Source organism: Parasteatoda tepidariorum, chromosome 10 (assembly GCF_043381705.1).
Source record: "Parasteatoda tepidariorum isolate YZ-2023 chromosome 10, CAS_Ptep_4.0, whole genome shotgun sequence".
Classification (NCBI taxonomy): domain Eukaryota; kingdom Metazoa; phylum Arthropoda; class Arachnida; order Araneae; family Theridiidae; genus Parasteatoda; species Parasteatoda tepidariorum.
Genome location: NC_092213.1, coordinates 67,007,498 through 67,022,484, shown reverse-complemented (window position 1 = coordinate 67,022,484; position 14,987 = coordinate 67,007,498). Strand labels below are relative to the sequence as shown.

At 31.3% G+C, this 14,987-nt stretch overlaps 1 protein-coding gene across 1 annotated transcript; it reads left to right on the top strand.

The window, feature by feature from the left end:
* Nucleotides 1–489: 489 nt before the first annotated feature.
* LOC107447147 (uncharacterized) lies at nt 490–14,307 on the top strand. Its single transcript, XM_016061982.3, has 3 exons — nt 490–699; nt 11,431–11,714; nt 13,474–14,307. Exons 1-3 carry the CDS (start codon nt 531–533, stop codon nt 13,921–13,923), a joined length of 903 nt encoding a protein of 300 aa, XP_015917468.1. The 5' UTR covers nt 490–530; the 3' UTR covers nt 13,924–14,307.
* The last annotated feature ends 680 nt before the right edge of the window (nt 14,308–14,987 follow it).

The following is a 14,987-nucleotide window of genomic DNA, read 5'->3' as shown; positions in this document are numbered from 1 at the left end:
TAGTCGTAAACTCAAAATTGGGTCAGTAAATTGATAAAATAAAATATGTTCTATTTGATAATGAGTTTGCAGCTTTCCTTTTTCGTGAATTATCACTGTTTCACGACAAAGATTTAATTTAAAAAATATATAATATGTTTTTAATTAGGCGTAAAAAAGAGTTTATTTTCTAAATGTTCAATACATAATTATTTTGCAAAATATGTCAAAATCAAAAGAACATGAAACTAAATTCTTACTTTCTCTACAAATAAAGAAATATAAAACAGGAAACAGACGTGACAATTCTTTCCAATCTAGAACTCCCTGGCAAGAAACGGGGGGGGGGGGAATATNNNNGGGGGGGGGTGGGGAATATTATCAAAAACTTCGGGAACTAAAGAAGAGAGTTAATCAATTACTGAAGTCAACTCCAGCAGAAATGTCTGTTGGCGACCTAACTTTGGCGATAGATGAAGCCGCCAAAGAAAAGCGAGGCGTAAAAACCGCGTGGGGATGCACATTAAGGAAGAAGATATCCGGGATTCGGGATGGATTCTGGAGAATTTCCGGAGCTGAGGGTGAGGCTGATGACATGGGAAGATGTTCCTCAGGTGGCCGAAATATGGAAGGATACTGGGCTAGCTGAAGGAACTCACAGTATACATACGTGGTTCCGGTTCGATCCGGATGGATTTTTTGTTATAGCTTCAGATACAGGTACGTTTTTTAAAAAATTTGGGAATTTTTTTTTTATATGCTTATGAAGTATAAATCTGTAGAAAACGAAATTCTTTTCAATAAGGAAGCCCCACCCTGATAAAATTAAATTTTTTTTCACAAATATTTTTGCAGCTTACTATATAAAGAGTTTGGGGCAAAATAATAATAAGCCACATTTTCAAATTGTTCAGTGGAACGTTTTTGAGGAAAAACGCTATGACATTAAGATGCCTCTGTGCATTTTGCTGTTAAGTAGAAATTCATATATATATATCCNCAACTGTTTTAAATATATATATCGTTATTAATTTATTTTATTCTTTTAGCTAAAGCTAGTAATTTTTTTTTAACCTCATGAACAAAATCTACTGTTTTTCTGGCTTTAACGTTTAAATCATTTATCTGAGGCAGCGGTCAATTTTTAAAACCATTAACACCCGACTTTTTGGGAAAAATTGAAATTCCTTGGTTGCAAATGTATCTAAATAGGAAACCATGCATTACTAATAGATTGTCAGCCCTTTTTGAGAAAGTTTTTTTCTAGTCGTGGTAATATCGCAATTGATAATTGTAAGCATAATTTTATCAGTACCAAACATACATCAAGTAATCCTTTAGAATATACTCCCTCTGTCGTGTCTCCCTATGTCTCTACATTTGAATACTTTCGTATTATTTATAGAAACTGATACTTTTATGATTTTTTTTAGCATTTTTCAGAGACTTCTGAGTTCTATGCTATCAATGAACATTTACTTACTAAGCATCACCTCCTTAAATCCGTATCAAATCAGTTTCAAAAGTCCAGGTTTCACGCGCTCTCTAGCCAAGGTTCCTTTTCTAAAGACTCTAGCACCAGCAAATCATATAAAACTATCTTCTACTGAATGAATGTTGAATTCATTAGTAGTATAATGTATTAGGTGAATTAATTAGTAGTATAATATATAGTAGTATAATTAGTAGTATACTGTCGATCTACAAAATTACATTGGAAGCTATTTATGACTCCATCTACTTGAAATATAGCAACTAATTTGGAAGCGGGGGATTATATGTTTTATTTATTTGCGTATAATGGTTGGGAAAACCATTATAAATTTTGTTTAAAAAAACTGAGAATAAAACATCAATGCATAAATTTTTCGACCACTTTAAATACAAAACTAAAAACCTCCTTAAGAACTGAGAGAGTTAGCGGTTATGCTATTGCTTCAAAGTAAATAAACATGTTTTTAATGAAATAATTGTGCTACCAGTTTTCAGTTTTTGAAGGAAAAAGAACTGTACCTAAATGAGAACGTTGAGGGTTAATAAAATCAACCATTTTTATTTAACCGAGAATAAAGTAAAAATGCATAAAGTTATCTACAACCAGAAAAACAATTTTGGCGTACAAGAATGTTATGTATGAGATAGCTGTTAACATTTGAACTTTAAAAGAAATGTTTTTCTTGTGGTACAGAAATTATTAGGCCTACCGGAAAGTTCTGTCCTCCTAAGTGCTCTCCTCCTTTTACACTAATCCAAAATATTCTTTTATGAAAGAAAGTTGTAGGGTATTTTACCCTTTAACTAAATGGTAATATTCTAGATTAAAGAGACACTTCATATATGGTGCAAACAGGGGAGCCGAGATGTGAGGTTACCGGGAGGCCACTGTGACCTCCCAAACATTTTTATTATTCGAAAAATTTTACTTGGCCGTTTGGCATATTAACGAAAAATTTATTTATTTAATTTTATGTATAAAACACAAATGAAACAGTGTACGACGCGTCTTACTTTGTTTAAATTTCTAATTTATTTAGGAAAATTTAATTGTATAGCTCCGAGGATTTGGGGAGCAATAAATAGCAAAAGGAGTAGCCTTAAATGTAATTAAAATAAAATATAAGAAAAAATATCTGAAAATAAAAATTGGGGCATAAAAAAAAAACTTAGGAGAAAAGATTAAAAAGCTCGTTGGAAAGGAACTGCGCCAGAATTTTCGGAAATTAGCAGGATGAACTATCCGGAAACGGAGCCCCCTTGTGATTGTAAAAGAAAATCTTATGCACTTAACGCTGATAGAAATGTGTCCATTAGATTGATGGGATTCTCCTTCTAAACATCTTCGATGCTATGAGAAGAAAAAGTGAAAATTAATTCAAACTGCGAATTATCAAAAGTAATTTTAAAATAATCATGATCATTTCATCTGTTTCTGTACTGGTTTTATTTTATTTATTGAATTATTATTAATTATTATGCTTATTAAATAGAAAAATTAAGCATAAAGTCACGCTTACTATATTCGCTTTTTTTATTGTTGTTCTCTTTTTTTGAATTAAATAAATATATTTTTAAAAAGTTCAGCAAACTTTTCATTAATAACAATTTTTTTGCTTAATTTTCAACTACTGAAACTATATTTTGTAGCTCTTCTCGCTGTCGTGCCACAGGTCCCTGGTTCGATCCTCGGGCCGGGCAAGGTTGACTCAGCCTTTCATCCCTTCAATGGATCGTTAAATGAGTACCAAGCATGCTTGGGAACTAAACACTGGGGGTATCGCGTTCGGATGACCACCTAACCGGAACATCTGCTCCTGCACCCCAAAGCCCAAAGGTCAAGAAAACTGAGATGGGCACAGTAGGCCTTGGCCCTCTATGGGCTGTCGCCCCGCTGAGTTTAGTTTAGTTTAGAAACTATATTTTCATTTTAAAGCAAGATTCCCAGAATACCTATTTTATTTCCATCCGGTATTCCACGAGATTTGCCGATTACTAAATTATTTGTTATTCGATTCACATTGATAGTGAAAAATAATTCCCATAACAGACATTTGTGGCCAGGCAGGCGGTTTACGAACGTTAAATCTCCACAATGTTGTCAAAATTGCACATTACCAACCAGACAAACTGGTACCCATCGATCTGAAGCTGGGTGGATTTCAAACCGCCACTGAGCACTGAAACACACTTCACAACAGTTCAGTGCTTGACCAATCTCAGCTGATTGACTAGAATAATTAAGTATAAAGTCATTAAATCAATAATATATTGGTGAAAAAATTAACATATTGTAAAAATATTATCAACAAGTATTTATTATTTTTTATTACTTTATTCAAAAATAGACTAACAAATTTTAAATTTGTAAGGTATGCAAATTTTTACATTTTCAAGAATGTAATTTCGAACTTTGAACAAAACCGGTTGAATTGTTTCCGAAATATCAATTTAAAAAAAGTCTGATAGTAAAGAATTATTATTTATCTAATAAAATTATAAATTAAATAATTAATCTATGTAATTAATGTTATTTATATGAAAGGGAACTTTTTGCGTAAGAATTAATATAGAAAAAAACTGGATATCAGTTTTTCTGTTAATTTCCAAATTCTTAATGAAGTAAGGCATTGACTTGTTCGAATTTTGACAAGTATTTTTTTAGCTGCCAGTTAATATTTATTGCATTTTAGTTCGCTCACGATATAACTATCTCCCATTGTAACGTCCATTTTCGCCCGGACTACAAGGTACGTTATACTGAGCGTCAACTGTTTTAATTTTTAAGAAATGACATGATTTCGCTTCGATAAATATTAATAAGACTCTAAACACCAATTTCTGTTCCCATGTTCTGTTCTTCATCTTTTTTCTCTCTCGGCTGCTGGGGTTTCTCTAGTTTTTTTTCATCTTTATTTTTCCATTTTCCGTTGGCAACATAGCATTTTATAATTCAAATCAATTTTATTTCTTCCCATTCACGTCTGGTGGGTCTTGTAAAAAAAAAATATTTTAATTTTCGTACAAAACTGCGGAGCCATTGGCCGCGGGTTCGAATCCTGCTCAGGGCATGGATGTTTCTTTCTCTCTCTGTGTTCTATGTCCTTTCCTCATTGTGTGAATGTAACCCGCCCTGTAAACGGGTTTGCGGTTGTGTGACGTGAGCGACGCTGCTCCACCGCCGTGTCTTCACCGCCGTGGCCACAGGTGCCCACTGGGTAACGAGAAGAGAGTAGCAGTTCTGGCATTTCTGTTGCCAATGAGACAAACCCCAAGTGCCCGCCATTAAGGGAAAAAAATTGTACAAAAAAATATTAACTTTTATTAAAAAAAAAAATTTTGTAAATTGAATAAACTGAAAAATTTTAATTTATGAATTGAATAATAATTGAACTACATTCTAAATAGTTACCAATCTTGTTAAATTAAAAATCTATAAATATAAATCGAATGTCTCAGCTAATATCTAAATCGTCGATCTCTCAGTAAACAAGCGGTTAGATTAACCATTGTACCACGAATCCACGGAAGCTAAAAAGTTTTATACTGTAATAAAATGAACTAAAACTTTCGTGGGGCAGTAGCGGCTAATTTTTACTCTAAGATTTTCAACCTTTGAAATATTTACCAAGTAAACATGCCATACATTTAATTAGCATGTTTACCTGGTGAAACATCTCCCCACCATTACAACAGAAACTCAAATGAAATCAAAATAAAATTCTCCAAAAAAATAACAAGAGCAAGATTGTTTAGCCGGAATAAGAATATACATAATCATATCACAATGCTTAATTACAAATTCTTTCAAAATCCTTAAATTGCGATGCAGTAAGATTTAATGAAATATTTATATTTGAAAACTTGAAATAAGACGTGAAACTCAGGCCAATGGCTGTTTATTTTTGTAGCGTTGCATGCTTATCTAGAACACAAAATATTTAATTTTCTTTTTACTCCAATTTGCATTCCATTCACTAGAAATTACCTCCTTAATGTCAATATTTACAAAATGAATGGGGAACGAGACCGTAAACGACCTCAGGCGCCCTGATAAATTATAATGACGATAACGATAATTAGCATGTTTTAATTGCTAGGGCGGTCAGGGAAAAATATAACTGCCTTATCGCAAATTGTTATACATTTTGGAGTCAAATAAAAAGATTAAACTATATATATATATATATATGGAATTTGTGAAATCTCTTAAAAAATTAAAATGTGTAATAGTCGCATATATTTATGTGAACTGTGAATTGTTTAATTATTTATAATAATTCACTTCCCTTGATAATATCAGTATAAGTTTTTTCAAAAAATTAAAAAAATATGTTTATAAACGCATTAGCTTCTGTCTATAAACTTAGTAGTTTGAGGTACAAAGTGTTCAAATTCGTTTGCAACTTGTCATACATTTTAGAGTCAAGTGCAAAAAGATTAAACTATATATATGTTATTGAGAATTCTTTTAAAATTCAAAGTATATAATAGTTGCGTATATTTGTGTAAATGATGACCTGTTTAATTACTTAATGATAATTCACTTCCCTTGCTAATATTAGTGTGAGTTTCTTCAAGAAATAAAAAAGTTTTTATAAACGTATTAGTTTCTGTCTATAAACTTATTAGTTTGAAGTACAAAGTGTTCAAATTCGTCCGCAAATTGTCATACATTTTAGAGTCAATTGCAAAAAGATTTTAAACTATATATATGGAATTTATGAATTCTTTTAAAATTCAAAGTGTGTAATAGTTACGTATATTAATGTAAAAGATGAATTGTTTAATTACTCTTGATGATAATTCACTTCCCTTGCTAATATCAGTTTGAGTTTTTTCAAGAAAAAAAATCTAAGCGTATTAACTTATGTCTATAAACTTTTAGTTTGTTAAACTTTAGCTACAAAAAGTTCAAATTCATTAATTTTAGACCACGTACTCATTGTTTTTTTTCTAACTTCTAAGCGATTACTCAGAAAACTATACCTCACTAGTCTAGATAGCTCAGTCAAATGTATAAATACGAAGAATTTTTTTAAAAAAATTGTATTTTTTATACAGAAAATCTTTATCTATATTAATAAAAGGAAACATATGTGTGTCTCTCCTATAATTCGGGAACAATTTTGATATCGTTTTAAAATTTAAAATTTGGACAGCGAGTGAACGGAAAAAATTTATTTCCCGATCCTAAAAATTGTTCAAAAATTTCAGTTAGGTCATTTGGGAGAGATGTTTGGAAAATAGAATTTTCCCAATGGTTTAGCATTAGCCATTGTAGTGACTTAACTTTGGATGAATTTATTTCAGTGATGTTTGTTAGCTTTCCAACTCTATTTAATCGAATAAAACAAAAGGAATTTATTTACGTTCTTTAACAGTTAATTATTTTTTATTTATTGCGTCAGGTAAGACACGTCGAATCAGGTAACGTGGATGGCATGTTATGTCACAAAATTAGTATTCCTAAAAGTTATCTGAAGCAACGTTTTTATTTTGTTTGCAATTACGCTTTTGAAAGGGATTTTTAAAAAACTTTGTGGAAATTGAAAAATTAAGTTATATACTAAAGAAGGAAATTTCATGGAAAACGTATACTCATTTGTTTCATAAAGCCGTAAAGCCCATGGACGCCAGTGATGAATAATTAGTTTTGGCAATTAGCATATTATAATGTTATTGATACAATATGTGCTTTTTTAATAGATACCAAATATACAAATATAGATCTTTAATATCGGTACAATAATTTATTTTATAACCGTCGTTGAACAGCCGACGTTTCGTGTTTACGACTACTGATGTTCAACTCCGTAGCCTTGTAATTTTGAACCAATCCAGAGGATAAGGAAATTCCTGGACCAGTATCCCCAGAGGTATGATTTGTTATGGGAGCATGGAGGACTTTGAGACTCGACAGATTTAACGAGCATCGGTCACTATTTACTTCACGGGGAGTCTTCGACGAACAAGGATCGAACCCACGACCTCTTGAACATGGACCCAGTGCCCTACCAACTAGGCTATCCCGGCCTTATATCGGTACTATAGTAATAGATTTTTATGGCTTCCGAAAGGGATAAATACTGAATTAATTACTTGATTGTGGTAAATATTGACTTTCCAGAGAGGACATATACTTATCTCCCCTTCTGGTCCTCGATTTCCTTAGGGTCAACGGTCTGATGAACCTTGTCTGACTTCGTCAGGCATTGGAGGATAAGCCACAACAACAAATGTTGACTTTCATGAATCGGTCGCAAAGCAATTCATGATAATGTGTTAATATGTTAAGAATCATTCAGCTCCATGCCAAAGATACTGAATGCAGTTAATCTTTATCTTGGTGGGGTAAATACGTGTTTTGATTAATCTAATAACGTAAAGCCACTGGAAAGTGCATCAAATAATGTATATGTAAATAAATTAGAATAATTTCTTTTAAAAAAAATAATTGACTTGATATATGCTTTTCAGTTTCGTGTATGATTTCGTAATCTTGATTCATACTGATTTATTGATCATTTACTGATTTATTGATCACCTACGAAGAACGAGTAATCATCTTATAACTAATAACAAAACCACTTTCTGACAATATTACACTAAATAGAGCTCGGGTATATTTATTTTGCCATTTTTATACTACTGCAGAGATGCCAAACGCTCTGATTTCTGCAAAATATATAGATTTTTTTTAAATGGTTGAGAGCTAAAAAATTTATTTTTGTAACAATTTAAAATGGTTTAGCACGACGAAATAAATTAAAAAAAACAACGTTCGATAAAAACTTTTTAATCATTTATAAATAGTGACAGAAATAATGACTTTAAATCAAATTGGCAAAAGCATTATAATAATCACAACAAAATTTTTTTGATATTAGAAGAAAATTTCTACAAAGTGGAGCAAGAGCATCTGCTGTTATTACAACATACAAAAATTCTTTTAAAAAATTAGAAGATTTGAAAATTAAGGCGAGAGTAAAAAACATTATTTGATCAGAAACATTTTTTTAATGTTTCCTATTGAAACTATTTGATGCCTCTTTAACCATATTAGAATAAAAATATCAAAAATAATATTATATTTCCTACGCAGAGTAAAAAATGCTATTTTTAATTTAAATTCCTGCAAATCAATTGCGATGCAGATGATATTTTCTAATTAAAAAAAAAGAAAGAGAAATAATTAAACTAACAAAGTAGTAGTATTATATAAAAAGCGAATTTAAAAAAAAAAATGTTTCTTTGTTTGAGATGCACCCATATTAATATAAATATTTTACTTTATTTTTTCTTTTATTATTAATATTTTATTCTTTTTTTATTTTATTTTATAATTAAATTGTTTACATATTTTATTTATTTATTTATTGCCAAGATAAAAAAAAAACTGGTGCTATAATTATTTCTTTAAATAGTTTTGGAAAAACGAAACATTCATATTATATTTGTAATATGAAAAGCTCCTAATTTGGATCTGTAATCATGAAATCGATTTTTTTTCATTAATCACTTATGACAAATCGGCTAAATATGAAAATATTAATATTTCATTCATTGCCTGGGATTTTTAAAGAATGACTTATGATAAAACAACCACCAAAGTATAAAATGATTATAATTTCACGTATTGGCCTTGGAATATCGTAGAATGACTAATGATAAACCGGCAAAATATGAAATGATTTCACTCATTGCCTAGGATTTTTGTAGAAAGACTAATAATGACAATCTGTTAAATTATAAAATTAGTATTCATATTTCACTCTTTGCCAGGAAATTTCATTGAATAATTAATGGCAAACTGTTAAAATATAAAAAATATTGATACTTTACACTTTGCAAAAGGCATTCTATATAATGCCGTTATTTCATAAATTGATTACAACACATCCACCTTTAGCTATAATTAAACAGATTCATTCCTTAACTTCCATCTTTGTTTATGAAGTTCCCAAATTTATGTGAATCGGGGGCAGCACACCTAATTAAGTCAGTCTTATTGCTTATTATCATGATTTTTTTAAAAAACTTATTGTTAGTTAAATAATGAGTTAAAATAATTTCTGGAATTAGGCATTTGAAGTTACAACGGCCAACGAATATCATAAGAATAATTATATTTGCTAGAAGCCAATATTTTTCAACGTATAATAACCTCGTAAACCATTCATCCTATTTCCATTTTGTTTTCATAAGATTATAAATGCTCGAATTCTTTTATTTGATATTGTAGGATGATTGATTGTGATTTTAAAAGTTTGTATAAGCTTCAAAGGACACTTTTTTCTTCAAAAATGGGAAAGTGAACTTCAAAAGCTTGTAAAAAAATTTAAAAGGAGAGATATCAAAAACATCTTGCGCAACCTCATCGAACTACATAGAATATAACTTATAATCTCAAGAAAACAAGATAAAAAAGAGGATGAATATACACTACATAGTAAAAAGTCGGTCGTTAATAAATTATCCTGTATACTCCTTTTCACATTCGTTAAGATGTAAAAAAATAAACGGCAGTGTTAAAATAATAACAACTCGAAATGCGAGCTTTAATGGGATACCTGCAAGTGATCTAGTGTGGGTATCTCGATCCTGATTCGTTGTTGAAATGTGGCATTTGTTTACGTTAGCAACTGTTCTTTCCATTCTATTGCGAGTAAGCTAAGCCCGTCACGTATCAATTCTCTTAAATGACACATTCAAGGGATCCGGCAGTGGGGTGCAAGAGGGTGCACTTGCACCTCTCTGGCATTTTTTTGTTTGAACAATTAAAGAGATACAGAAAAACAATTTTTAAATATATTTTTATTCAAAAACAAATAATTAAGTAATTATTGATTGATACATTACAATTAAAAAATTGTTTAATCAAACAAGAATTGTAATCGTCATGTTTGCTGTCCAAATCTGTTTATAACTTTTTCAATTAATTCTGAGTCATCTTTGATTCTTTTCTTATGCACACTGAGCATGCACAAACTTGGCAGATATCTAAGCTATGTTATTAAATTCCCTTTAATAAAATATAAATAATATTATATTTTCTATTAGTTATTTAGATTAACAAAGGTGCATAACACAAACTGACTTCTCACAACTGTAAAACTTCATAAACACAATAAATACCAATGTTAAGCGTGCACAAACACGTTAGCATACGACTATTATTTGTAGTATTTGTGCTTCAAAGTCAATAGCTATGCCAGCACCATCAGTACAGTTTCTCGTGGCAAAATTCGCAAGTACATGAAATTCGTACTTTTTTTAAATATCTTGTTAACAATGAGGAAATGTATCTTGAAAAAAATTAACAGATGAAAGTATATGTAATAACAAAACAAAATGTAATAACAGAATATTTCCTTTTTTTTTAGGGGGGGGGGCTGGGTAGTTTGTCAAAGGGTTGCACCCCCTTTTTAATTATTCTGCCGGCGCCCTTGGACACATTCTAAATTCTTTCACAAAGATTCCTTCTCTAAGATTTCAATTCTTTCACTATATGTATACACAGAGACTTAACACAAAGACAGGCCTTCAGGAACGTAAACAGACTAATTATGCATCGAAGTTGCCAGGTACACAAAACAAAAATTATCAAGGTTACAATAAAATTCATAAATAATAAATCTAAGTTAAGTAAAAGAAGTAGACGAGGAAGAATTATATTTCAACTAATCGGTGTGCTATACGACTCTGTAATCAATTAACTAATCGTTAAATAACATTCTAACTTATCTAGAGAAACTTAGCTCAACTTTAATAAGCCATTTAGCTGATAAAGATTAGCTGGCGCTGACGTCATAGGTCACATGAGTGGGTATGGGAGGTCTTCTTCTTGAAGTGCAAGTACCCAATAACATCATTCTTAGATTGCTAAATAGAAATGTAACATTCATGATTTACTGTAATCTGTACATATGTTTCATTCCACATTTTCCTCTGAAGAAGTTCTAGGTGTTTGCGCTGCTGTGATACTTCATTCCCGTCTGGCATTTGTGGGTCTGTACGCAGTCAAAAAGTCTCATAGAGGCAAGGGACTCGGACTGTCCATATGGAAAAGAGCCATGGAACATGTTGGACAGAGGAACGTAGGGCTCAACTCTGTTCCTGAACATTTGCACACATATAGAGACTTAGCGGGATTCCGGATTGTCGCACCCTGGTGTACACTTTTTTGTGAGGGCGTACCACAATTCGCTGACAAGAAAAGACAGCTAGAAGGTATACAGGTACGTAATCCATTTAAGTCTATCACTTATTTCTTCTAATAAGGAATAAGTATTTAAAAAAAAATGTTTTTGGAATATTCTGATTAAGATGAACCAGGGCATTCTGTCTAGATTTGTGCGCTATAGACGATCTCAATGCTCGAATATGCCATCTGGAGAGAAGACCGGTTCCATGTCTTTAACCCTTCCCTCTCCTTCTCTTTTCAGTTGTATAGGAATGTACTACGATATTTTTCTTTTTCTTAATATTTTCCGTATTTAATTGTTAAAAATATTTTTTTCAAATTTCCATGACGCTTTCTTTTAAAACTGTGTTTAATGTAGTCTTATGTTCCATAATAGTTTCCAAACTTAAAAGACTTTAATCTTTTTGAAAATCAAGACAGAAACTAACGCACTTCCTTCTTCTATGACTCTCCACACGCGTATGGTGAAAGCATGCGAAGTGTTGCCATAGGTAGACAGTTCTGCTCTAAGCCACCTGTAGCCCATTTCAATCACCAATTATTTGGAGAACTGGCAACTTTGAGTAACTTTTTTTTGTGTTTTCACTCTCATATTCGCTAATGAAAAATACAGTAAATAAAATTTTAATATCCAAATTACGTTTTAATCAATTAACAAAGTACAAAGGATGTAAATTGTAATATTTTTCTTTTAAAAAATTCCCTTTATATTTATGTATATGTTTTTTTAACTGTTTCTAAAAATTTTAGGTCATAGTACTTTATTCGGTCCACTTACTTATTTTTGTTACAAATGACATGTTAGACTATTGTAGCTCCTTGCAAAAGAATGTGCTAATAAAATAGCACTGCAAATTAGCAACAACAAAAAATTCTTTTGCATATTTAAAAAAATAGATTTGAAAAACAAAGGAAAAACTTCGTTTTTTAAGACTTTTGAATGCTGAATTTTTTATTCTAGCTCATAATTAGCCATTGAAGTACCCTTGTTTAAATGGCTTGACAGGGTTGATTTTTTTTTCCTTGATGCCAACCAACTTTTAAACAAGAATATTCTTTCTATCAGAGTTGGTTTCATAGGTTTTGTTTAAGAAGACTTTAAAATGCTCCGTCAAAACAACAACAACAAAAATAGATAAATAAGGAAAAGTACGGAAAAAACCCACATTCGTGATAGGTTACTATAAAGGTAATATTTTGACATTTACCTAATTTCATTATAAGAACAAGAATTTTTTATACATAACATCTTTCGTTTTTTCTTCTTCTTTTTTTATGAAGAAATTCTTATTTAGAAATGCTGTTATCTAGAAAAATTATTAAAACACTACTCTTAAAATGGAAGCTCAAAATACTAAATTCATAAACAATGCTTCGAAAAAAAAATTATGTATTGGGAACATTTAGTTAGGCTTTGTGGTGCCCACCATCCTCTGGTGCCCTACGCACGTACTTAGTTTGCTTTATGGTTAATCCGGCCTTGGTGTCTCTGCTACATAGTAAGTGGTAGGAAGAACGTAATAATACATTTCAGTTTATGATGCGAGGAGTTAAGATCATATAATTTTTTTGCCTTAAGTCTTATTTTTAAAGGGGAACATAAGTGTACATGCATGTTATACGTTTTCATTAAAGTTATACATCCAGGCAAAATATAAACTAAAGTAAAAATATGTAGCTTTACGAACGAAACTAATTTCAGATTTAAAATCGTTACACCAGATTGTTCCCCTCTGTAATCTTTCTATGTAAAAGTATGTTTTAAAGGATATTTCATTTAATTTATTTTACAGATCGTGCAAATTCGATCATCGGTTCTTCCAGCTGTCATCAACTACGATGCATCAGTTCATGGGTACGATCGTTCGAAAATAGTAACCCTATCAACAGCTGAAGAGGACAGTCTAACTTTGGCAGCTGTTAGAGATGGCACTGGGAGAGTGTGTGGCTATGGCTGCCTGAAGAAAAACGTCCAAGGTTCACTTCTCGTCGGACCACTGTACGCAGATGAAGCCAGCATTGCCGAAGAACTCTTGGGCAACTTGGTGGCTGAATTTCCAGGCGAATCGAATGGAATCATAAGTATGGCAGTAATTAATTGCAATTCTGAAGCAATGTCTCTAGTAAATAGAATTCAGTTGTCAATTGGAACGGAGGTACCTCGATGCTATAAAAAAGAACAGGTGCACGCCAACTTTGAGAGAGTGTTTGGGCAGCACGCTCTTAATTTTTCCCCATTCTAAGTTTTTAAAAAAGTGCATTTAAATTCGGTATAACTGAATGAATGATAAGAAAAAGGTTAATATTCTTTTTCAATAAAAAGTAACAAAAGTTAAAATGTACCAGCATTAAACTGTATTTTCACTGTATCCAATATCAATGGAAAATTTTGCCGATCAAAATTATTGCGATAGTTTGAAAGGTCATGAACAAAGCATACAACTGCAGTATTTTTTTTATTTTATTATAAAATTTACTATTCTAAATACCAGTAGTAGTTAAAATATTTGTTTTTCCATAGAATAAATTGCAATGAAACCTGTGTAACTTTACCATATGACTGAAAATGATATTTTCAAAGACCATGAACAAAACCTTATTGTAATAGTATTTGTTTTGTCACAAAATTCGAACAGATTGTAAATTGTAGGAAAAAAAAGTTACGTGCCGGTGCCATTCTAAATAACAGCAGTTAATGAAATATTTGTTTTTGCATAGAATAAGTTACGATGAAGCCTCAGTAAGTTGACCACTTGGAGGATAACAATTTGAAGGTCCTCTTAGACAAGTGGCCAACCTATAAAAGCGGGAATTCTAATTATTTTTTATCAGTTTGGTACTTGATGATTAAAAACAACTCAGACAGGTGATCAACATACTGTAGTGATCAATCTAACAGGTTTCACTGTTTTAGTTGCGATTGTTTTTGTACAAAACAGAAAGTTAATGTGAGGGGAAGTACTACTTAACAAGTGCGCCCATTATCGGTCAAAAAAAAAAAAAAATTATATCTATAGTTTACTTTACCCACCATCGTGGCTACAATATTTTGAAAAAGGGATGACAAGCGTTTCATGAGCCTAATGGGAGTCTTAATAGTTTTAATTTTCACTTTAATTTCAGGAATTGAGTTAGTCATTAAAAACAATTAGTTTCTTCAAACTTTCACTACCACTTTTAAATTTTTCCTGGTTGTGACCATTCTGCTACTAATCTTAACTATCATTTACTACGTAGCTAAACTTGTAGTAAACATGCGAATTACAGTTAAAAATACCTCAACTGTTAAGAGTTGATATTGAAAAAT

What these genes read in the sequence shown, in the direction of transcription:
- LOC107447147 (XM_016061982.3), top strand. Translation starts at nt 531, where the DNA reads ATGGATTCTGGAGAATTTCCGGAGCTGAGGGTGAGGCTGATGACATGG. An exon ending in TGTTATAGCTTCAGATACAG is followed by an intron (nt 700 to 11,430) that starts GTACGTTTTTTA and finishes TTTCCTCTGAAG; the next exon opens with AAGTTCTAGGTGTTTGCGCT. An exon ending in GACAGCTAGAAGGTATACAG is followed by an intron (nt 11,715 to 13,473) that starts GTACGTAATCCA and finishes TTTATTTTACAG; the next exon opens with ATCGTGCAAATTCGATCATC.